Below are 24301 nucleotides of genomic sequence, written 5' to 3' on the forward strand. Positions count from 1 at the left end.
CTTTCCATACCTTCAAACCAAAAGGCCAAGTGGCCAACAATGGTTGCTAGTTAGTTTCTCTTTCTAACGAACTTGGGTTGATCAAGTGGTCAACTCACTCATCTGCTTAAACAAGTATCAGAATTCGAATTTAACTTTGTGCATATAGTAAATTATTAGCTAATAATAGACTTTTAAATAGAATTTAAATGCGCGACAAATTAATTTTTGACTTGTTTTTTCCTAACATACCAATAAATAAATAAAAAACCATATAATATTTAATTAATAATCATAATCATCCCATAAAAATAATAGCAATATTAAGTATCTTAACCTTTGCATGATATTATAATAAGACATATTCCTTGGTCCGCGCTTTGCTTCTGTCATCACACACACATATCCAATGCCGGCAATGGCTACTTCCAACTCTGCACAATTTTTATACAATTTAGAAAGCACATAAGTCTTCTATGTTCCTGGCTTCCACTGATTTCTTCTTCTTCTTCTTCTTCTTCTTCTTCTTCTTCTCTTTAGAAATTATTGTCTAGTTTCCTCCAAGAACCTGGCTTTGAATTAACATGATGTCTTATTATTAGTCCTGTTTTCATTGATCAAAATCAAAGCAAAAGTCAAAAGCTTCTTGTCAAGTAATTTGAATTGTTCAACAGTGCAACTTCAATATATATAGCATCTTCATATACAGTGCTTCACCTTCATCATTCAACTGTTTATTTGCCAGCACGTGCGCTACGACACCCTCGCCGGAGGTGGGGTGTGAGTGGAAATCTTGTGAAGGATCAGAGTATAACAAAAAGGTTAGGAAGAGATAAGGTCAAAGACTTGGCCAAGTTTGAAAAATTTTCATTAGAGTCAGGGGGATGAATGGTTGAATGCTTTGATTCTATAGTATCTTTTTAGATTCTGAGTTTTATGTATGACGATCATATATAATTATGAGTTATTGAGTGGTTTTTGAAGTGGTAGCTTAATTTTATTAGGTCCAAAAGATAAGTTCATTGTTTTAAGTCTCTTAGTTTGTCAACGTGCATGCCAATATGAATTTCTAATTTTAATTTCTTTTTTTTTGGGTAGTAGATGAATGTTACCTTTGTTTTTCAAATATTAGCAATTGGTGAATTCATATAGTAAATGCCCTTTTGGATCCTTATCATTTGTCCAAAAGACAAAGCGCCTCTCTACAATTCAAAAATCTCTAGTCGGTCTCCAACCATCCAAGTGATTAGGAATTTTCGAATGGGAAGTGCTAGGTAAACAATGACCATTTTTAACAACGTTAACAACCACCAATTAAATAAAAATACACTACATCCTAATTTAATGCTACTAATTAAATTTAAGATTAATTTATTCTTTTAACTCTATTAATTCACATTGTTCACACATTGTTCAAAAATGTTATTGGTTACCTATATTTTTCCTTTTCGAATTGTGGAGGATCACGTTGTGTGTTGCTCGAATTCATGTATACTCATTAATCTTGAATATTCTAAACCTTTCTGAGTTCTGATGTGAACTTTGTTGTTTGCATTAGATTCCATTTATATTTTTGGATTGCTATATAGATTTATGAAATAGTTGGAGTATTCTTGTACACTCAAGTGTCTTTACAGATAATGAATTTGGTTCTTTACATGTTGATCTCCAACTGTTTGAAGAATGTTCCATGAGGCTTTCTTTGTTGTGATGTCATTTTAGATATGGCAGGGAACTTCAGATTCACAATGGACCAAAAGGATATTGTTAGAATCTTGACAACAACCATCGATAGTTTCATTCAGGATCGATTAATCGACAAAGAACTAAGAGCTCAGCACAAAGAACAGTGTGCAGAGAGGTTAGCAGCTGAAGATGGAAGTTCTGAAAAAGACACTGAGGTAGAGTACTCTGATCAAGCAGTGTTAGCAAATCTTGATTGGGGTATCGAGGCGCTTGAAGAAGCTATCAATACCTATAACACGGAAACTAAGCTTGCGAGACTCGATTATGCTGAGAAGATGCTGCAAGTTTGTGCAATGCTGAATCCTAAGCAAAAGACTGCTGGAGTGCCAAACTTCTACCTTTCAGCTTGGGCACATTTGAACCTATCATACCTATGGAAGTTGAGGAACAACATTCAGAATTGTGTTCTTCATGCCATTGACATGTTCATCGTTGATCCTTTTTTCACTCGGATTGACTTTGCTCCAGAACTCTGGAAAACTCTGTTCCTTCCACACATGAGCTCTATTGTAGGGTGGTATTCAGAGGAGAGGCACAAACTTATGATGGAAGTAATACCTGAAACTTCTGATTTTTCAGTCACAGCTGATTTTGATCAACTTTTCAATGAATCCTTGGTATTCTCTCTGAGGCCAAATCAGTTAGATAAGTTGCAAAAACTGGAGCAGCTTTATGGAGAGTCTTTGGACGAGAACACGCGGCTATATGCAAAGTACTATAAGGACTGCATGAACTCTGATTCCACTACCTCAGGCAAGAAGGTTGTTCCCATGTTGCCAATTGCTGAGCCGCCAATGACTCCTTTGCATGAGTTGAGCAGGTCGGTTCCAGATTATGTGAAATTCGGTCCGATTTTGCCTAAGAGTGCTGGCTTTTCTTTGATGTCAATGCCAAAAGATGGTGTAAATGAAAAAACCAGGTAGTATTTCATGCACCAAAATGTAAATTCTGTGTGCATGTGTTCCATTTTCAGTGAAAATTTTTACTTCATTTGAGCCTACTATGCATGTACCTTTTTGGATGCTGAATTTCAAATTTTCAACAGAGATAAACCATCGAGCCATTCCAAGGTGGAAAACTCATCTATATGGGGTACTAAGGTGAAAGAGAGTTAATTATATTTTTATTGCAAATAATATCTATAGCTTTAGATTCATGGTTCTCAAGTAGCATAAGTGTATAGCCCTTATGATAATTTATGATATGTAGGAGAGCATCATTGAAGAGAATGAAAATGAAAATGAAAATGAAGAAGATTCAGATTCTGATCTTGATGATGCATCTGTGGGTTCTCCTAACAAAAATAATGTTTTCTCGCCTGAAAGGAAGGCGATCAAGGACGACAATATTGAGCCAAAAGTGCATCTATCAAACCAAAGGAGTAAAATATACTCTCCTAGTATCTCCTCTCCCTTGGACTCTCCAAGAACTCCTCAAGACAATTCGTCATTAAATCCTCATATGCGCAGCAAAAGAGAGCCGAAGTACTTGCGCTTATTGTCTAGTCGTTTAAGGGATTCGATCATTTCTGACTCTTTAACATCATCACCAGACCTGAGCACTGATCACATTATGAACTCTGATCATGAAATGATGGTGTGCCTCTTATGATATCTATGACCCCATATGTTAATAATACTATTAACTTTCTATTATTGCTAAGTGTGAATGTGATTATCAATTTTTATGTTGAAGACTGTAATTTTTCTTTGGAATATAGGTGAACATTAAGAAGAAAGACTATAATCGAATTCCATGTATGAGTTATGAAAATGAGGATAGCCTGGTGCTAAATGACAGGTAAACTATATTAATATGTTCTATGATGCTCTTAATTATATAGTTCTTATGCATAGCATAGAGCATTTGATAAGTAATAATCATTATAGGTTTCTTAGTGCTTCAATATCTTTGGATGCAGTTCTTTTTGTGAAAGTGATGAGGGATATCATGGCTGCATTTCATTGCCCAAATTAGAGAAGCAGACTACCGGATCAAAGCCGCCAAAAGATTTTGTATGTCCAATCACAGGTCAGATATTTTGTGATCCTGTTACCCTTGAAACAGGCCAGACCTATGAAAGAAAAGCTATTCAAGAATGGCTTAAAACAGGAAACACAACATGCCCCATCACGCGACAGCCTCTATCCGCAAGCATGTTACCCAAAACAAACTATGTTTTGAAGAGATTGATAACATCCTGGAAGGAACAACATCCTGAACTAGCTCAGGAGTTCTCAAATTCTAACACTAACACACCAAGGGGTTCTTCTTGTTCTCCATTGCTGAAAGACAACTCAATGCTGTCCATTTTACAAAGAACACCCGACTCAATGACTCATAAGAACAAAGAGGATTATATCATACAAAGGAGCAAGAGATTTATACAGGTTGCTGCAACATCTCCAACTAGTGTGCTATCTCAAGCTGCAGTTGAAACAATCATGAATTCCATGAAACCATACATTTCAAGTCTCTGCACATCAGAAAACTTACAAGAATGTGAAGAAGCTGTATTGGAAATTGCTAGATCATGGAAGGATGCAAAGAGTGATCCTCAGATTCATTCTTATTTATCAAAACCAACTGTCATAAACGGTTTAATGGAAATACTTTCAGCTTCTCTGAATGGAGAAGTTCTGAGGACAACAATTTACATCCTTACAGAGCTAATTTTTCTAGACGAAAGTGTCGGAGAGATACTTAACAGTGTAGATTCTGATTTTGATTGTTTGGCTGCTCTGCTCAAGAATGGTTTGGCTGAGGCAGCACTTCTGATTTATCAGCTAAGACCAGTTTTTGCTCAGCTATCAGCCCATGAGCTTATACCGTCTCTAGTCCAAGTGATTCAGAACAAAAATGAGGAGTTGGATGATTTTCAATTAGTTATGGACCCGAAAGATGCCGCCATAGCAATTCTTGAACAAATATTAGCCGGAGGGGATGAATACAGCAGGTCCCTTAATGCTTTGAGTGTTATTTCAGCAAATGGAATTCCGGCATTGGTAAAATATTTAGAGAGGATGGAGGTAAGGACGTCTGTTGTTTCCATACTTTTGTGTTGTATGCAAGCTGAAAGAAGTTGCAAGAACTTGATAGCAAGTCGAGTCGAATTGTCTCCTGTTCTTGAATTATTTCATGGTGGAAATGATAGTGTGAAAGGCGTCTGCGCAGAATTTCTCTCCGAGCTGGTTCAATTGAATAGGTAACTAAAAGCTTGCAGCTTACTTGTATCGCAAGCAAATAAAATCTTCCTTCCTTTCTAATTACTTTTCAAGTGAAATACAGTTGTTCCTTTACAAGCAGAATCTAGTGTGTCAATGTTTTCTGCTAGAACATGAGAGAAACCTTATTTATTTGAGTACTTTATTATGTTGACATGGGAAGGTGTTGTTTGCAAGAAGATGTACGTCTATTCCAATTCCTTCTTCAATCCATTTATTTATGTTTTCATTTTCATATTGTTATCATTAGGAGAACTTTCTGCAACCAAATCTTACAGATAATCAAGGATGAAGGAGCATTTAGTACAATGCATACGTTTCTTGTATATCTTCAGATGGCTCCAATGGAGCATCAGCTTGCTGTTGCCAGTCTTCTTCTCCAGCTTGATCTTCTGGTCAGTCTTTGGAAACCAATTTCTTGTTACATAAATGTAGTTTATGCTCTCTTGTCATCTCAGCATTTTTTATCTTGTCAAATCTTTAGGTGGAGCCACGAAAGATGAGCATTTATAGGGAAGAAGCTGTAGAGACACTAATTGAAGCACTTTGGCAAAAAGACTTCTCAAATACTCAAATTAAGGCTTTAGATGCTTTACTATATCTTATTGGACATGTCACTTCCTCAGGAAAGTCATATACTGAAGCCTGGTTGCTCAAGATCGCAGGATTCGATCAGCCTTACAACGCTTTAATGAAGGCCGAACAATTGGGACAACGTGACAATGATTTGGTGGAAACAATGGTTAGGAGCTATGAGGCATTTAGATTTTCTTTTGTTTGAAAAATTGTTGATTTGTTTTTCTCCAACTGACACAAATGTTTCTTGCATAGGAGGATGAGAAAAATGCATTGAATTCTTGGCAGAAAAGGGTTGCATTTGTACTTTGCAACCATGAAAATGGTTCAATATTTAAAGCATTGGAAGAATGCTTAAGGAGTACTTCCCTAGAGATGGCAAAATCTTGCCTTGTTCTGGCCACATGGATTACACACATGCTCTCTACGCTTCCTGACACCGGTATAAGGGACGTTGCTCGTGAGTCATTGCTTGACGAATTCATAAATGTTCTACTGTCATCAAAGAACATGGAGGAAAAGATTCTTGCTAACCTAGCTTTGAATACTTTCATTAGTGATCCAAGTAGGTATTTTTATAATAATTATGGACATTATCTGTGTCATTTTATCAAACAAAGGAATTCTCAACTGAAAACTTATGATGTTTCAGTTGCTCATGAAGCACTTGGAGGCTATGCTAAAAGCATTTATAGAACACTGAGGAAGCTAAAGAAACATTCAGCTGCAGCAGTTGATATTATGAGAATCTTACTAAACTTAAAATCTGTTGATGTGGTGAGTCAAATGGTGATTCATGATATTATTCATTACGTGCAATATATTAAGGGTTAATTGGACTTTATACCCTGAATCTTACATCATGTGCACTTTAGCCTTTAAACCTTAAAAATGTGCAAATCAACTTGATTAAACTTTCCTAAACTTTGGGTTATGTGCAAATCATTCGCCCTCCCCCTAAAACTTTGTTAAATATGCAAATTTGATACATAAACTTTGATAAATGTATGTTATTTTTGTTAACAACAACAACAAACCCTTATTTCACTAGTTTGAGTCGGCTACATAGATAAGATAATGTCATTGAGTCCTATCATCTATCATGTATATAGTAAAACTATTTACACGGGGACCTTCTTTGACCATAGAAATTACCATAGTGGTCAAGCTACACATTTGGAAAAAGTAACTAACAGAAATCTCTATTTCGCAGACTGAGTTGTGGAGTTGTAAAGAGGTTGTTGAGTTAGATTTGAGCTCAAACGGAGAAGTTCTTTCTTTGCTTTATCTGAATGGTCAGGTCTTGAGTGGACACTCTGATGGAACTATCAAGGTAGGGTGTAGGGTGTCCTAACCAATAGAAAAGTGTGACTGAATTCCATGTTTGGCTGCCATTCTTTCTTGAAAAACTATCACTTAATATGTTGAATAACAGGTATGGGATGCAAGGAAGAGAATACCAAGAATCATTCAAGAAACTCGCGAGCACACAAAAGCTGTAACTTCTCTGTGCTCTTCAGGTGATAGACTCTACAGTGGTTCCTTAGACAAAACCATCCGGGTAAACTACCTTCTTGTTAATTGTTATCATGAAAACTAGTCTTATGTTTGACTAATCAATTTTTATTTTTAAAAAAAAGTTAAATAGCTCTAGAAGTACTTAATTTTCAAGCTCCTTGTAGTTTAAAATTTTGTATTTTAAGTCCCTGTAACTTAGAGATGTTGAAATCCAATCCAAACCAAACCGCTCATCCAATTCAAACAGAAAACCAATCAAATTATAATAATTTAGATTGAACTGAATTCCATCTTTCACAAACCACTCAAATTGGATCAGATTTCAGATCGACTTTTTACAACTGATCTAATCCAATTCAAACCGTATAATATCATTATCAAACTTTATGACTACTTAGAATATGTTTAATTTATTATATATTTTATCTTATTCATGTATTATTAATATTTATTTTTATGAATGTAAAATGAGATTTTTTTTTATTTTCATCTTTCTTCTGGTTGAGATCTATTTTATAAACAACTAAACTTAGGTCTAAGAGTAAATACTAATTATATTGATAAAGTTCACTGAAATAAGCAAGACCAAAATGAGTTTACTTCACATAGAAAATAGCAGGGCATTTTCTTGTGGAAACTGCAATGATTGAAGACCAATATCTTAGCAATATTTGCCATCTTGATAACTTCCAAATTACTTCTTGCATCTCAGGGAACTACTTCAATCATATTATTCAGTATGAACTAATCAATAAGACTTTTATGTGAAGGTTTGGACTATCAAAGCCAATGAGATTATATGTATAGATGTTCATGATGTGAAGGAGGCAGTGTATGAGTTAACAGCAAATGCTAGATTGGCATGCTATGTGTCTCAAGGAACTGGAGCCAAGGCAAGCCAACTATATATGTTGCTTGAACAAATCAAATCAAATAGAAAATCAGTTTCATCGTAAAAAGGGTATGATTAATAAGAACTTCAGATGTTAATTACAGGTTTATAATTGGTCAGAGGCTCCAAAGCATATCAATTTCAGCAAGTATGTGAAATGCCTTGCTGTTGCCGGCAACAAATTGTATTGCGGCTGCTCCGGTTACAGCATTCAGGTATGCATCATTCTTCAGTAGCTTCATATTCTTGCAGTTCCTTAAGATAAAATGTAACAAGTACCAACCAATATAGATTATATGGAGTTGAGATCCAAATAATTTAATTCTATAAAAACATGCAAGGCTTCTGTTGGAAAATTTCCATCACAAAATTTAGTGAACATGTTCAGGAGGTTGACTTGTCCAAACATACATCATATTCATTCTTCTCTGGTACAAGAAAATTATTGGGAAAACAAACCATACACGCCCTTCAAATTCATGATGGTTTCCTCTATGCCTGTGGATCTTCTGTTGATGCAACTGCAGGAAAGGTGCATACATGCCATTTCTAATCCTATACCAATCATGTTATTCTCATCATTACAAATAAAAAAATTTCTTGCTAAGCTTGAATAACTTTTTGATGTCAGATATTTTCACTCTCCACCAAAATGGTAGTAGGATCACTATCGACTGGACTCGACATCCATCGTGTAGCCATCAACAATGACTTCATATTTGCAGGTACGAAGTTCGGCACCATTGAGGTTTGGCTGAAAGATAAGTTCACCCGGGTTGCTTCCATCAAAATGGCTGGTGGTAACACAAAAATCACATCATTAGTATCAGATGCGGATGGTATGATGCTTTTTGTTGGTTCCTCTGATGGAAAGATCCAGGTTAGTTCTTGATCATTACAGTAATCATGATACTAGAACTTAGGATGCATTTGATTTGCATTTTTATTTTCTGTTTTCATTTTCAGTATTTTCTATTTCCAGAATTTTGTGAAGAAAAAAGAGAAAACAATGAAAATGATATAATCCTTTTTTTTGTTTTCACTACCCATTTTCTCCTTTTCCTTCACAAAATCCTAAAAACAGAAAACACTAAGAATGAAAACAGAAAATAAAAATACAAACCAAACGCATCCTTCTTTCTTTGTTTGTTTTTTGGCAGAGAATTTAGCTATTCATTCCAAGTAATCCCATTTTCTCCATGGTTTGCAGGTTTGGGCCTTGGATTAAGCACATGAAACAAAAAGTATAATAATCCTTTTGCCACATGTAAATGAATTGTTTATGAGCATCTCATATGATGGTCATTTACTCTACTTGCACGTTTCATAGGAATTCAATAGTTAAGAGTATTGTTCATTTGATTATACTATCTAAATAAGATATTCTTTGTTGAAGGTTAATGGAGCATGTGCAGATTGAGCTATATAGTATGTGGGAAAAAACATCAAATTCCAACTATGAAGTGAGACCAAGACAATTTTGAAGTGAAACTTTGATACAAGATCTATGTTTGGTCCACCACAACTGTGTTTGATTCACAAATGAGCAATTCTTATAATGAAAATTCCTTAATCAACCACAATACTATATTGGGGGCCAAATAGAGCATATTCCTATCCCATAAAAGTTAACATCATTATTATTGCATTTTGAACCTTGAAAGTATGATAATTAATAATTTAACACTGAATTTTCGCCCCATTACTCAGCTATGCACTTAAATAAATTTAAAAAAAAGGGACACTTGTGAATAAGCACCATGTCTAAATTTACACATCAATGATGAAACTCATCCATGAAATTTTTCTCGCTATTTTACCTCTCAAATAAACATAGTGTTAACTTTGAATCCAAGGGTCAAGGAATAAATGTCTAATATATTTTGAAGTGTTAGTACCATGCATAGCTTCTCACAAGTTAACTAATGTTAAATGCAAGTTCACTCCCTGATGATTTATTTTATTTTTCCTCTCTTTTACCATTTTTCAGGTAGGTTAACAAGATGTACTATAATACAAAACATAAGTGATCAATGATCATTCAGTAGAACAAGAAAAATATATATCACCTTCATAACAAATTGTAACTCTTCCATTACTAAAAGTTTGAAAATTAGCCATACAAGGCAACTACATAGAAAGGCTTATAATAGTTTAAATATAAGGAATGAATCTAGGTGTGTGTGCATTGAATTGTGAGTTTTTTATGAATACAAGACTATTTTTATGAGTAAGAACATTACATCAGAAAGAAGAGAGCCCTGCAATTTTTCTGAACTTCTCGTAGGATACCCAGAATACAAATTGCCATGGACCTAGCCGAGCCCATGTCGGGAAGAATCCTTTCCACAGTGCTTGAATTCCTTCAACTTTAACTGTCTTTACCAAGCAATCAAGAGAGCTAACATACAAGACTTTCCCTTCCTTGGCCGCTTGATTCATCATCCTAGTCTTCACGACATCAGCTGGACAACTTAAAGAAGTTGCCGCAAGACCTGACATGATGGAAGCTAATGTGTGGGCATAAACATTATCATCAGCTATCCTGCTTCTGATAACCAATTGTTTGGCATGATCATAGCATGCTAATTCTCCCATGTTCACCAAGAACGCTCTTTGGACATTAGGCAAAACACCCTTCCACAGCCCTTTCAATCCTTCGGCTTGAACAATCTTCCCAAAAGCATCGAATGGTCCCGAATATCGAGGTTGAATACCGTGCCTTGCCATACGGCCATCAGCTTGCATCCGCACCTTGACAAGATCGGCTGGACTTGCTACAACCTGTATAACTAAGAGTAAAAACCTTATGGGTAAAACAAGGAATATTCCCAAAAAATTGTATCTACTGTTTGTTGGAACCAGGAAATTCATCACTGTAAGATAGCATTTTATCACAATGCGCGCCATATCCATACCATGTAGCTCTCACCTGAGCCATGCAACCACTGATTCCACCAACAAGAGCCTTGCTAAAGATAGAGAGTGAAGCATTATCAGCTGAAACCACACTCCTCATATGTTCATACCCGACAATTCGAATAGGTGTGTAGAATAGGTGTCTTATGATTGCTGGAGACCAGCCTTTGTAAAGGCCAAGAGGACCTTGTTCACGGATAATTTCTGCTGCTATTCGAACTGCACCAGTGGGTCGGCTTGAGGAAAGCGACTCACCATGGAGTTGAAGCCTGGTCTTGATCAGGTCAATTGGGAAAGTTGTAGTCTCAGCCACCATGGCTGACAGTGAAGTAAGTAAGATCTTTGTGTGAGCATTATCACCTCCACCATGTTGATGGCCTGATTTCATGGCTATAGGATTCACGAAAAAATACCTACAAGTCTGTTTTGAGGCAATTGAGGAACCCACGAACTCATGACAGTTATGAGTTAAATGATATCTTTTGGCTCTAATGATACCTGCACTTGGGAGATACTCATCAGAAACAAAGTCATCTAGCAAAATTCATGTTACCGATTTACAGCACCCAAACGATTTGTTTTGAACCCTTCCGGGCGATCAGAAACTCATACGCAATGATTGATATACGATAATGAATATAGAAACCATGCCAAAGATTTTGCATTGTTCTTATAAAATGCAGTGTTGCTCTGGTACTTGAAGGGTGAAACAAAAAATATTATATCAGTTGAGAAATATGGATTGAGCAACTATTCATTGTTTTCCAGTTGCCACATTTATTTGCAAGAAATTGAGAGTAATACCAAATTTTGCTCCAAAACAGAACCAAAAAGTGGGTTATTGGAGTAGGATCATTTAACTCAAATATCAAATTCAATGCTTTGATAAACTCATAATTAACTGGGAAATCCAACTAAAATTATCATATAAACATAAACATCAATGTGAGGCTCTTCCATCTAATTTAGTAGTATAAACTAATCATCAACAAGAACAACACAGTCACAATCTTCAATCACCAAAAAACAGAGGACAATTGGATCCAGGCATAAACAGGGTTCGACAATTGTATTCAAAATCACCTTAAAAAGCATTTGGGGCTGCTCATGATGACACAATCGTTAAACTCAAGCGTGTTCCTTTTTCCTACCGTAGGAACAGTGAGAACCGAGAACAATCATAGAGAGTTAAAGAGATGTATTATAATACAGTATATTGTAATAAATGGTTCAAATTTTCATGTTAAAATTGTGAACAAGGAGCAATTGAGAAAAATAATAATCGAAAAGGCAGCTTTCCGAAACCCTAATTTCCTTTCCCAAATAAACTTTTCCCTGACATGTTTCTTAGATCTGTTTTTGCCGGAAAAGGAAAAAAAAAGCGCTCACTATCTTCTTGGTTTTTTTATTTAAATAAAAATTATCTTTCCTATTTCCTAATTTAGAATTATAAATAAATTATTTAAAAATAATATATATATATATATATATATATATATATATATATATATATATATATATATATATATATATATATATATATATATATATATTGTTTGTAAATTTCATCCCAAATGGTATTGTTTGTTCTTGCTTTTCACGGTATTTCTGACTTGATAAGATAAGGAGGTCGCAGAATTGATCCCTATTTAAAATTGTATCTTAGTCAATTAATTAATTTTTAAATATTTAAAATTACAAATCTTTAATACTTATTTAAAAAAATAACTTAATTTTTATATTATTTTAATTTGATAAAATTAACAAAAATATTATTTATATATTAAAATTAATTATTAAATATATATAATTTAATTTATTTTTAATATATATTTATATTGATAACTAATTTTTGATAATTTTTTAATATACACGTATAATAGTTCATAAAATCAAATTGTATTATCTATGAATATGAAATATGAATAACAAAACAAACTATTAAAAATTTAATTTTAATGTATTAATAATATAAAATATTTTATACGGTTATATAATCATATTTATTTTTTAATTTTTTAAATAATTATTCAGGTTAATACTAAAAAACTATAATTCAAATATAATAATTTTCTTTTTTTACTTAAGATTTCGTATTCGAATCTCATCTCATATTAATAAAAAAAGTGTAAAACTATTTATACTCATATTATATTAAAAAAAAAATTAAGTCACAAAAAAAATATTATATTAAAATTAAATTCAACTATGAATAATCAAACTGCTATAAATGTAATGCAAAAGATTTTGGCATCCATGTAAAAAATCCAAATTAATTGAGGAAATAAATATCGTACTGTGCTCTTTAGATTTTGGATCTGGACCACTCTCATGGAGAAAATTCCAGGAAATTGAGAAAAAAAGAGAGAAGAGAATAGAACAATTTTCTAAATATATAAGACGGGATAGTAGTACAATTTTTTAATTAAAATTTTCAATTCTTTAAATTTTTTTTTCTCCTACAAAAGGGAAGTGTCATTCTCGTTTGAACATTTTCCCAAGATTTCATTTTCATTTTTCACAATTATTACTACTTTTTCTTATTTTATTCTCTCTCTATTATTCTCTCTCTCTCTCTCTCTCTTCGCTTAAAACCCTAATTCCCCTTTCTCTCTCCCTTCTCCCTTCTCTCTTTCTTTGCGTCCTTGGAGCTTCGAACGAACAACAGACTCTCCCTCTTCTACTCTCTCTCTCTCTGATGGCGACAGAAGAAGAGAAGGAGAACAACAAGAAGAACCCTTACGGAGAAGGGTTGGGAACAGGAGGGAAGTTCCGAAAACGCCCCTTCCGAAGGACCCAAACGACGCCGTATGATCGTCCTCCCAACTCCCTCAGAAACCCTACAGCCGCCGCTCAAAGAAATAATGAAGGATGGTTCTACAAGCTTATCCGCGATCCCGCACAACGCTTCATCTTTGAAAGCGCCAACTCTTTCTTCTCCTCTATCTTCCGCAAACGCCTTCCCCCACCTCCTCCTCCTCCTCCTCCCCCTACCAATCCTCCTTCTCACCCTTCCTCCTCTAAAGGTTTGTTTTTTATTCTTTTTCCTCCTTATCTAAATAACTAATATTTTGTTTATTACTTTTAATTGAAGGGTTTCTCAATTCATTCGTTTCATTGCTTGTTTGTGAATTGGTTGCTCTGTTTTGTAATTTTTTAATTCCTTGCCTAAATTTTGTAAATTTGAGTGGTTATTCGTTTTTGGGTGTTTTTTCTTTTTGCTATGCTTTTTGGGGTTTTGTTATTTCACGAGGGGAACTTTTTATGCGAGCTTTGGTTGCTGGCATTGAATGTTTTAAATTAATAATTGATTGTTGTCGTTTTCGTGGTGGTGTCTTCAGTTCCTTAAAGCGCTTAAAGGCGGAGGGTAGGTTACTGATTGTTTTCATCATGCTCTTTTGAAGTAACCGAGTTATTCATTGTTGGTTTGAGCTTGGTTTGTTGATTTGCCTAGAAGGATAGAGCTTTAGTCTTCATCGTTTATGGAAATATTAAACATAGTTCGTTGAAAGTGAAAGAGAAATGGCAGACAATAGAATATCCCGTTTACTGCGATGAGTTTCCCCTTGCTATCTTGTTCTACTTAAATGTGAGAGAAAGTTTGTGCTTGCAGTCTCCAATCATGACTCTGCTGTCTGTATTGCTGATCATAAGATCTCAAACCCTTGTCCATAAGATCTCCAGTCAAAGACTATTTCTTAGTGTTTGTCATTTTCTTCTAAAAATAGTGATAAATTGTTGCGAAACCGTGATATGGGTAATATTACAGAAAATTAGTATTCCGTTCGAGTCTTTGTCCTGAAGTGTTTTTTCTGCAACAAGTTTTCCCCAAACAAGTGTTTTGACCTCAAGTTTTTAACATTTCATTGGTGGAAGCTGGGGGATTCTGATGACTGTTTGAGCTGCATTGCACTTGAACTATTTTTTTGCTCTGGAAGCTAGGAATATAGCTCAATATGGATCTAAATCTGTTAACTTGTTTCAAATTTCCCATCCAATATTGCTCTTTTATGCCCCTGGCAGAACAGTTGCTTTATTTATTGCGAGTTTTCTGTGAATTTACCAAATATTTTGTTGGGTTGCTATCGTCTGAAGTGAAATAAATTAATAAAGTAAATCACTAACTTACAATTTACGGACTTTTTTTTTCATTTTCTTTTTAGACACAGAAACAGAACAGGTATTGCGGGATAATCATCAAGAAGCTCCATTTGTAAGTATGCATGCTTCTTATATGTTAATTTTATAATATGATATAACATAATTTGTGTGGTTGTTTTTTCCCCCCGGGTTTGCAATGATTTTGAACTAACATGTATTAGAACATGCTTTTCTTTCTAACTATATACTGTATTTTAGTGGCATCTGAAGTTGATATTTTGTACCAAATGATAATAAATGAATAATAAATTTGTATCAGGTAAGTTATGCCTGGTGTATGGTTAATTTTGTAGTTGGCACCATTTTTTAAATCCTCTCTCTGTAATATAAAAATAATTTTAAGAATAGTATTACTATGTACTCATTTGGTATTTCTTTATTTCAATAGCTAAATTTCAATCTGGATGTAAGGGGTTCCATGAAATGTTCATTGGTAGCTCGAGGGGTAGCTTGTTGCATAATCATTTTAAATTTACATTGGTTATTGTTCTTGGAGGTGAACTGTTTATTTCGCCCTGTACATCATTTTAATTATCATATTGAATTTAGTTTTCCTATATATTGTGTGGAAACAGGTTGGAAACAATTCATCTGGCAAGCAATATGTAGCACATCATGAAAGTGATGTTCAGATTATTTGTTCTGATGGAGAGAGTTTATCTGAACTTGAGAAACTATTAAGGCAGAAGACTTTCACCAGGTAAGTTTATTATTAGCATGTGAATGAGGAATTATTGTTTTCTTAGTAACTACCAGTTAGCTAGCTTGATTCGTATTTACCTCATGGTTTATGTGTTTGTATAATCAGTGATCTTATTTTATAAAAAGCTTTATACATAACTTTTAGTTTTGAAAATCAATTTAATTAACTTCTTTTGAATTCTTCGTGCACTTTTGCATTCTGTTGATTTGCGCTTTTCGTATAATGGTTTTCTTTTACAGTTTTTTTTTTTCCGTTCATAAGATACATCTGATTCTACCTTACATTTATTGGCTGATTTTGATTTTATCTTACATTTATTGTTTCTCTATATATTTTTGTATGTCCTGTGTAAATTGAAGTTAACATTTCAATCGGTCTAATTTCATTCTTCCTGTTGCCTATGTACGCCTGTACGGTGTATTTTCTTTATTTGGTTTTTTGTTTGATAAAATTTTACTGTTCCACAGATCTGAGGTTGACCGGTTGACAGCACTTATGCGGTCAAGAACTGAGGATGCACCTGATGCACCTACCCAAGAGGGTGAGGAGAGGAAAAAGGACATTGCCATGGAGCCAAGGTTGCCTTGCGAACCAAAGGAAGAGTATCCCAAAACACTTCCTCTAGATAATGTTGATAAGCATCTTGCTGTAACCCCATATGCCACTTCAAGTGTATGATTACTTGTCCTCATACTCTTTCCTTTGATGCCATCTAATTGTGATTTTGTTGATAAACTACAGGCTTATCAATTGTGCTCCCTCTCACATAGATTGCTATGTAATGTCACTAGGTTCCTATTGAGGATGTTGCTTCACCTGCAGAGCTTGCAAAGGCATACATGGGGAGTAGGCCTTCCAAGGTTTCTGCAGCTATGTTAGGTGTCCGAAGTACTGCTCGGAGGGATGATTTGACCTTCCCGAAAAGTGAAAATTTCTCTCTTAGTTCATCTGTTACATCAATTGTGCCGAGGAATACTAGACATGCTGCGGTTCATGAAAATGGTTTTGTGACCCCAAGATCTCGTGGCCGGTCTGCAATATATAGTATGGCTCGGACACCTTATTCCCGACCTTATGTAACGTCAACCCTCAAGGTTTACCTTTTTCTCAATGACACTTAAGATTATAATATCACTTGGAGAAATTGTTATATCTGCTATATTTGTGTTTTCAGGGTGGTCGGCTTGCTGTTGATGGTGAGCCGTCATCATCTACTCAGTCTGCATTGGATCGAGGCATGCTTTCTGGATCCATACCCGGGGTAAAAGCACTATTGGTTTTATGCCCTTTTCTCTTGTGTTATGCATGTTACTAGAATTCATTTTGTTTTTATTTCCCGACTTCTGCAGGCATTAAAGCGTAGCAGTTTAACATTGGATAATGATATAGGATCTGTTGGTCCTATACGCAGAGTCCGTCAAAAGTCTAATCTTCTATATTCTAAAGGTAGCAGCTCTCTATCTATTGCTAGGAGTGGAGCTGGCGGTGATTATTCTCAGCAACCATCATCCTCAAGTCAGAATCCTACTCTGATGGATGAGAACGTGAATGACAGTAAGCCTGGTACGAGCTTCCCCGCTTTACCCACAAAATCAAGTGAGATGGCGTCAAAAATACTCCAGCAGCTTGATAAGTTGGTCTCCCCTAAAGAAAAATCATCTGAATCAAGGCTATCAACGGTGAATGACATATCACCAATGAAATTGTCCCCTTCTATGTTAAGAGGACAGGCGCTTCGTAGCATGGAAACTGTAGATTCATCAAAATTGCTGGAAAATATGCAAGATAATAAATTAGATGGAAAAGTTGGAAATCTGTTTCCTGGTGCCCAGAAGTTAACCTTGCAGAAAGACACAGTTGAAAATCGTCCGTTGAAGCTTAATGCTCCTTCTGATGTAGATGCCACAAACCCAAAGAACCAATTCATGTCTAGTGCAAAGTCTGTTGATTCTAGCATGATAAATTCCGTTTCTTTCCATCCACAGAAGAAGAGTGCATTCCATATGAGTGCGCAAGAGGTAAGAGAACCAGTATTACTTCCTATTTGACTGTTTTATAGTACAGACTATGATATGAAGTGTTTTTATTATTTAGAGGTATAGGTTGAACTTGGATCATTGATTATTCAATATTCTTGTCATTCTTCACTCAGGATTTCTTGGACCTGGATGATGATGCATATCCTAATGGGGCTGTCTCATCTTTTCCTGCTGCTGAGAAAGAAACAAGTGGCTCAATCGCTATGGCAGAGAAAACTACCTCTCTGACAGGATCTAAAAATTTGGCAGTTGATGGTGAAGGTTATGTTGGGGCTGCTGCGACTAGGGTTGGTGAGAAGGTTGATATATCAACATCTATAACACCATCTATCCCTGGGGCAAATAATCCAGTTACAGTTGGAATTACAGAAGCTACAAAAATAAGTTTTGGTTCTGAGAAACCTGCTTCCCCAAATGGGTCTGTTGCTAATCCTGCCATGTTTAATTTTGCTAGTAATGTGGTTTCGTCCACTGCTACTGGTGCTCCAGCAGACAATCTAACCAAATCAGCTCCCATATTTGGTTTGGAAAAGGTTCCGCAAGTGCCATTTAGTTCATCATCGCCTGGCGAAGGATTCAGTCCTGTGAAGTTTGGTGCATCTGACTCAATGGCAGGAAACTTTGTCAGGTTAGTATATGTAATTGGTTACACCCTTTTAGAGAGCCTCTACTGCAATTCTTCAATTTGTTTATATGTCTATGTCATTTTGTGTGGGGGTTTGTGAGAAATTATAGGATGTTTTTAGGGAACATGTTGAATGCTGCACATCTTATTCACTGAATGTCATTTCATCCTTAGTAGGTTGGAGAACCCCCTGCTAATAGAATTATTAGTTAATCATAATTTTCACTCTTAAAAGAATATAGAAAACTAGTGTTTTATGCATCCAACACATCCTACTAGATGCTGTATGTCTGACTGTACTCCATTTCTAGGTTTTACTATATTGTTTCTGTTGGATGAATTAGATAAAAACTATCATAGCAAATTTACGGCTATGATTTGGTGAGGTAATATGTCTTAGGCACTTAATATGTTTCTGTTACATTTTGTTGGGGGAGAAAAAACCCAGCCTCTGAATGAGTGATCGCATTGGGTCTTGGGAGTATATCTTTCCTTCATTTTATTGTCCTTTTTTAAATTTTGGTCTATGGTACTGTCTGATTTCTGTAATATGTCATAGCGAATGTAGATTGAACTGTTCTTTGGTATCACATCTTGTATTTTGAATGTGTTAAAATGACTCGTGTAATCTTCCTCTTGATTGCAGTTCAACGACAGTTGCTGGTACAACTGATTCTAGGCCCAAAGTTCGTGAGTCTGAAAAAGGTGGTACTGAGACCAACAAGGATATGGGATTTTCTGTAAGGTCATCTGGACCTGCTGTTTCTCCTGTCACATCAACATCACCCACAAGTATATTTACTTTTGGCCAGAGTTCAACATCAAGTCAAAATAATGGGTCTATTGCTTTAAGCCCACCAATGTCTTCACCCTTTTCTTCTCTTGGATCAAATAATTTTGCCAGTCAAAATATATTCAGTAGCTCATCCCTTGCAGCAAGCAGCACCAGCACTAGCAATGCTGTTGCATCTGCTGGCTCCATAATGACAACCAGTGCTGCTGCCATGACTGCATCAAACAATTGCAGTTCTTCCACCCCGTTGGTGTCATCTTCGACTTCAAGTTCAACTGCTTCCATTTTCAAATTTGGATCCACTCCTTCCCTTTCAACAGGTTTTCCTGTATCGTCTTCTGGCACAGAACCTCTGGAAACTAAGAGTATTAAGGATGGAGGAGTTGGTAATCTTAGCAGTTCTGCCTTTTCTAGCTCATCTGCTGCTGTTGGAAGCACTGGTAGTGGCATTTTTGGGGTCAGCTCTTCGTCAAATAGTCAGTCTCAGGGTTCTGTTCTAGGTGCTACTGTTAGCAGTGGTTCGATTCTTGGTGCTCAGGTGTCTCCTGATAATAGTCAGTTTGCGGCTTCTACACAGAGCCAACCTCTTTCATTTGGTTCATCTGCATCAACTCCATCCTTTGGGTTGGCTGGGAGTACAACCTCTTCAGGGAGTTCTTTGTTTACTTCATCGAGTGCTGGCACCACAAGTACTGGTTTTACTTCTGGGAGTTTGTTTGGTTCATCTGGATCGTCTCCATCCTTTGGGTTAACTGGGAGTGCAGGCTCTTCAGGTAGTTCTTTGTTCACCTCATCCGCTACTGCCACAGGTACAGCTTTTCCTTCTGTGGGTTCATTTGGTTCATCTGCAGCAATCCCATCCTTTGGGTTGACTGAGAGTACAGCCTCCTCGGGAAGTTCTTTTTTTACTTCCTCCAGTGCAGCCACAAATTCATCCTTTTCTTCCGGGGGTTCATTGTTTTCTTCCTCAAGTCCTGCCACAAATATTTTCAATTCTGGTTCGACTTTTGGACTTGGTGCCTCGGCTTCATCCTCAGCAGCCAACTCTAATAGCTCCAATGGTGGTACAAGCACTGGTTTGTTTGGTTCTTCTACATGGCAGCCCAACAACTCGCCATTTGGTTCCACATTTAGTTCATCATCTTCGACCGGCTTCTCCTTTGGAGCATCTGCCATTTCTGCTGCTTCTAGCAGTTCACCCTTTGGAGCATCCACTGGTTCTGTTATGTCTACCAGTTCACCTTCGATGTTTTTATCAACCAACAATGCATCAACTCCTCAATTCTCATTCACTTCAGCTGCAGCCTCTACCTCCAGTCAGAATGCCTTTGGAACTCCTAACCCTGTCTTCTCATTTGGTTCCACTCCTGTTAATAATAATGATCAGATGAGTATGGAGGACAGTATGGCTGAGGACACAGTTCAAGCTACTCCACCAGGGCCGGCAGCTCCTATATTCGGTCAGCAACCTCCACCAGCTCAGTCAAATTTTGTATTTGGAGCATCAACTCCATCAGGAGCCAGTCCTTTCCAGTTTGGTCAGAATACTGCTCCACAGAGCCCTTCTCCATTTCAGGCCTCTGGCAGTCAAGAGTTCAACGCAGGTGGGAGTTTCTCATTGGGCACGGGTGGCGGTGACAAGGCTGGTCGACGGATGGTGAGAGTTAAGAACAAGATGCGGAAGAAGTAAGACTACTTTGTTTATGAAGATGGTAACTTCTGCACTGCTGTGGTGCTGCAGACCTGCACCATACAACAAATAAACATGCTCCAAAGAGTGATTGCGGGATATTGCTGTTGGCTTTGCAATATGAAAGTGCTATTGAAAGCTAATCAAGATTTGCAGGCTTTTCAGAGTCTTCTTTCTCCCTTCCTTACTTCCTTATTCTTATAGAATGAAAGGCTAAGTTTTCCCAATTTTGTAACAGTAATATGGTGAAACAATGTGCTGAACTGTAATGGTTTTAGGTCAGAGTTGATGTCTTGGTCAGTTATCATGTTCACAAAGATCCCTGTATTGTCCTTATTTGTAACATAATCAGAGTTAGGTATGGATTTATGTCTTTGCTGGTTGTAACTTTGCAGTTCCAAGTGAGCAACCTGTGAAATGATTATAACCGCTAGGCGTTCTGGTCTTTGTTTTGCCATTTATTTTGCGAGAATGCACGGTTCTCTTCTTGATTTTGAGTCCACAATTGAGTTTCGTTATCATTTTTTCCTATTAAGCTAAATTAAATCCTCATGAAAAAGGGATTTAGCAAATATTTGAATGCTAAATTCGTTTAAATGTCTTCGAACTAGTGTGAATATATTTAACTTTGTTATATGTAGGTCATGAATTAGTTTCTATCATTGATTATATATTCTTTGTAGGGTTGTTCCGATTTTGTGAATATATTTAACTTTGTTATATGTAGGTCATGAATTAGTTTCTATCATTGATTATATATTCTTTGTAGGGTTGTTCCGATTTTTTACTTAATGACAACGTAATATATAGTAAATTATGATTTGAGAAGCACATTTGTGAACTATTCTGGACATGATTTATTATTTTGATTACTACCAAATGAAAATTTTCTTGTAGCCAACACAATTTGTTTTTCCTTCCTAGTGATATGGTGTGCTGTTATTGTAAACACGACCCGGGGGTAAGGGAACCCTTGCCTCGCTTCCTTGACTTCTCCCACCTGATAATGACATGGTTCCTTCTCTATCGTGTTTATTATACTTGATAGCACCATGGAACATACTATTTGCTTCCGCAGTGAATGTTGAAGGACTTGTAAAGCCATGGGCATCTGGCACCGGCACCTTCATATGGGGTGAGTAGTTTCTTTTACTTTCTTGATACTGATTTAATCGCGCCTGAAGTTCCTTACGAAGAAACTCTTCTCGTCGAGTTGCTTGTAGATTTCTTAGTGTAGACAACTTCTCATGGTACTCTTTGTTTATCTCAAGTATTCTCTGCCACAACATGCATCAAATTTAAGATAGGCAAAGAATCTTATCAACAAGCATAAGCATATAACTTGTTTAAACCAAATTCATTTCATCAACTGACTGAATTGACATGACAATTTGTTTTCATGATATCTTTGTTTTTACTGGGGAGATTGTTTTAAAATAGAAAATGATCAAAGTTAATACTCTAACCCCAAAGAAAGATTAATATTATGGACTACTCTAATAAAGACTCTTCCTTTCTTTGTTTTCTCTAATATAACACTATCTATTAAATACCAACCTCGGTATGCCTCGCAAATTCTGCGTCCTCTGCATCACTCCGTTCTCTGGCTAGTTTTGTGATTTCATCTATAAATCTTTGTTCAAGGCCCTCATAAGTTGGTGGTGGAGGGGTGCCCTCTTCGTATCCAATTTCCATGTCTTGTTCATGACTTTGGTCGATTTGTTGTGCGGCTTGATTCAGTTGGCTAAACTTGGCATCAACTGTCTCATCCTGTATGTAGGACCTTACCTCAATGTCCCCTTGAACTGCATCATATAATTTGCAATGTATAACACAATTCTGCTACTATACATTAAAACATAAATAGTAGCTAAGTTAGATCAATTCTAGTGCAATATTTGTAAGCAAATTCTTTCAATCCAATAGAAAAGTTAAACAGTCCTATAAATAACTACTGATTTTTATTTTTTGAATCTCGAGTACACTCGATTGCAAGTACACAGTAACACAGCCATCTCCATACCCAAACCTAGTAGGTTAGACCAATGAATCTGCACACAGCTCATGACATCATAGAGTAAGGTGTTACTATCCAAAGAAACTTCCTATTTTGCTGCACACAGTGCATTCCTTCAAATTTTTTACATCCAAAATCGATCCTACATCAGCTACCCCTTAGCAGATATTTTAAGATTCAACTAGTTCAGTTAAATACATAAAGGTACAGATAAAAATTACATAGCTCACAAGGATGTACTTAAACAGCATTAGTTGATAATACATGCTCTCAATCATTCAGATACCATACTTACCTTCGCCATATGGAGGAACTGGCAAGCCATATACGCTTGATCTATATTTATTGCTCGGCAAATAAACCTCTACACTTGAAGTTTTATTCTCAGTAGAAAACAACTTTGGCTGTCCTGTAAGATAGTTTCTTACAGAGTTCTGCATTCCGAGTTTTGAATTCGAAGGAAGTTTACAGAATGGATTGAGAATCAACAGAACGTGCTTGTAGTTTTATTCCTAGTTTTATTCCTTCTTCGCCACTAAGCTTGATTGCTTGAATCCAGAAACCTAAATCTGAAATAACAGCAATCAAATGTGAGAAATATCAAAACAAGAATGAAGTTTCAAAGCCATCAATGAGAGATGGCCCCAGGAATGAATTGTTCCGGAATCTCTCTACAAATCCCTATGATCCACAAGATTTACATTCACCAGAACAGTTCTGAATTAGAATAATTCTCTTTGATGCATACATCCTTATCCTAACATTATCTACTCATTTAATGCAACATATTATCTCAATAAAAAAATGAACTTTATCCTATCACAGTTTCAGGTTTCATTTCCTAATTCTCAAACTAGGAAATACAATTTCCCTATCACAGTAAAAAATTGAACTTTTATCATAAAATGTGGGTGCCCTAAAAAATTAACACGAGGCTAAAATGTTTCTTGTTTTTCTTTCTCATCTTCAAGTATTTAACTAACCAAATTAAGCTTAAGAAATAATTGCTCAATTAACATGGATCAAATTCAAATAGCAGAGTCCCAAAAACAGTTTTTGATCACACAAATTAAACCAATTAAAATAAGGAAAGAAAAAAAAATTAAAAAAATAAAATGAGAAAAGCATGCCTGAGTGGGTCGTAGCGTTTCTCTTAATCTTCGAATTTTCAATGTTTGTGCGAAGAAAAAACGTGAGGAGTGTGAATTATGAAACGAAACTAGACACAGAAAAATATAGAGCTACAAGGACCAGGGTTTTATCATTTATCGCTGGTTTATATTGTATGAATATTATTGGTTTGAATATTCTTGTGCAGTGTGTTTTCAAAAAAAAAAAAAAAAAGAAAAAACCTCATTAAAAATATCCAATTTATGTTATTAATACTATATTAAAATTAATCCCATAGAATAAAATAAA

The 24301-nt window shown here is 35.8% G+C and overlaps 4 protein-coding genes across 8 annotated transcripts; 2 read left to right on the forward strand and 2 right to left on the reverse strand.

Moving 5' to 3' along the window:
* Nucleotides 1–330: 330 nt before the first annotated feature.
* LOC107619017 (putative E3 ubiquitin-protein ligase LIN-1) lies at nt 331–9637 on the forward strand. Of its 4 annotated transcripts, none has more exons than XM_088499775.1 (18): nt 331–800; nt 1702–2644; nt 2771–2825; nt 2935–3321; nt 3446–3525; nt 3647–4930; nt 5200–5344; nt 5434–5691; nt 5781–6090; nt 6178–6302; nt 6739–6858; nt 6961–7086; nt 7814–7936; nt 8040–8150; nt 8324–8467; nt 8567–8815; nt 9146–9179; nt 9332–9637. In XM_088499775.1, the coding sequence occupies exons 2-17, from the start codon at nt 1704–1706 to the stop codon at nt 9161–9163; spliced, it is 4476 nt and encodes a 1491-aa protein (XP_088355901.1). In that variant the 5' UTR covers nt 331–800; nt 1702–1703; the 3' UTR covers nt 9164–9179; nt 9332–9637. The 4 variants fall into 4 exon arrangements, with proteins under 4 accessions (XP_088355901.1, XP_088355900.1, XP_016176706.1 ...); XM_088499774.1 differs by having other exon boundaries at nt 9146–9202; nt 9332–9512; XM_016321220.3 differs by having other exon boundaries at nt 9146–9512.
* A 343-nt stretch (nt 9638–9980) lies between these two features.
* UCP3 (Mitochondrial substrate carrier family protein) lies at nt 9981–12253 on the reverse strand. 2 transcript variants are annotated; one of them, XM_016321412.3, is made up of 3 exons: nt 11938–12253; nt 10868–11352; nt 9981–10719 (listed from the first exon to the last, which is right to left on the reverse strand). In XM_016321412.3, the coding sequence occupies exons 2-3, from the start codon at nt 11240–11242 to the stop codon at nt 10180–10182; spliced, it is 915 nt and encodes a 304-aa protein (XP_016176898.1). In that variant the 5' UTR covers nt 11243–11352; nt 11938–12253; the 3' UTR covers nt 9981–10179. The 2 variants fall into 2 exon arrangements, with proteins under 2 accessions (XP_016176898.1, XP_020968449.1); XM_021112790.2 differs by having other exon boundaries at nt 10868–12253.
* Nucleotides 12254–13351: 1098 nt separating this feature from the next.
* NUP1 (nuclear pore complex protein) lies at nt 13352–21310 on the forward strand. Its single transcript, XM_016319313.3, has 9 exons — nt 13352–13880; nt 15018–15067; nt 15591–15715; nt 16186–16390; nt 16510–16812; nt 16893–16979; nt 17068–17736; nt 17871–18385; nt 19029–21310. The coding sequence occupies exons 1-9, from the start codon at nt 13553–13555 to the stop codon at nt 20863–20865; spliced, it is 4119 nt and encodes a 1372-aa protein (XP_016174799.1). The 5' UTR covers nt 13352–13552; the 3' UTR covers nt 20866–21310.
* Nucleotides 21311–21698: 388 nt separating this feature from the next.
* Nucleotides 21699–24162, reverse strand: LOC107619281 (uncharacterized). The gene is made up of 4 exons (XM_016321535.3): nt 24013–24162; nt 23178–23451; nt 22423–22670; nt 21699–22142 (listed from the first exon to the last, which is right to left on the reverse strand). Exons 2-4 carry the CDS (start codon nt 23320–23322, stop codon nt 21786–21788), a joined length of 750 nt encoding a protein of 249 aa, XP_016177021.1. The 5' UTR covers nt 23323–23451; nt 24013–24162; the 3' UTR covers nt 21699–21785.
* Between the last annotated feature and the right edge of the window lie 139 nt (nt 24163–24301).

Source organism: Arachis ipaensis, chromosome B9 (genome assembly GCF_059453495.1).
Source record: "Arachis ipaensis isolate K30076 ecotype BB chromosome B9, ASM5945349v1, whole genome shotgun sequence".
NCBI lineage: Eukaryota > Viridiplantae > Streptophyta > Magnoliopsida > Fabales > Fabaceae > Arachis > Arachis ipaensis.

Coding starts and splice junctions, on each gene's coding strand:
- LOC107619017 (XM_088499775.1), top strand. CDS start 1,704: ATGGCAGGGAACTTCAGATTCACAATGGACCAAAAGGATATTGTTAGA. Junction 6,091..6,177: donor TACTTTCATTAGTGATCCAA/GTAGGTATTTTT, acceptor ATGATGTTTCAG/TTGCTCATGAAGCACTTGGA. Junction 8,468..8,566: donor TTGATGCAACTGCAGGAAAG/GTGCATACATGC, acceptor TTTTGATGTCAG/ATATTTTCACTCTCCACCAA.
- LOC107619281 (XM_016321535.3), bottom strand. CDS start 23,322: ATGCAGAACTCTGTAAGAAACTATCTTACAGGACAGCCAAAGTTGTTT. Junction 22,671..23,177: donor AGTTCCTCCATATGGCGAAG/GTAAGTATGGTA, acceptor TATATGATGCAG/TTCAAGGGGACATTGAGGTA. Junction 22,143..22,422: donor AATTTGCGAGGCATACCGAG/GTTGGTATTTAA, acceptor ATGTTGTGGCAG/AGAATACTTGAGATAAACAA.
- NUP1 (XM_016319313.3), top strand. CDS start 13,553: ATGGCGACAGAAGAAGAGAAGGAGAACAACAAGAAGAACCCTTACGGA. Junction 17,737..17,870: donor TCCATATGAGTGCGCAAGAG/GTAAGAGAACCA, acceptor TTCTTCACTCAG/GATTTCTTGGACCTGGATGA. Junction 18,386..19,028: donor ATGGCAGGAAACTTTGTCAG/GTTAGTATATGT, acceptor TCTTGATTGCAG/TTCAACGACAGTTGCTGGTA.
- UCP3 (XM_016321412.3), bottom strand. CDS start 11,242: ATGAAATCAGGCCATCAACATGGTGGAGGTGATAATGCTCACACAAAG. Junction 10,720..10,867: donor TCAGTGGTTGCATGGCTCAG/GTGAGAGCTACA, acceptor TTAGTTATACAG/GTTGTAGCAAGTCCAGCCGA.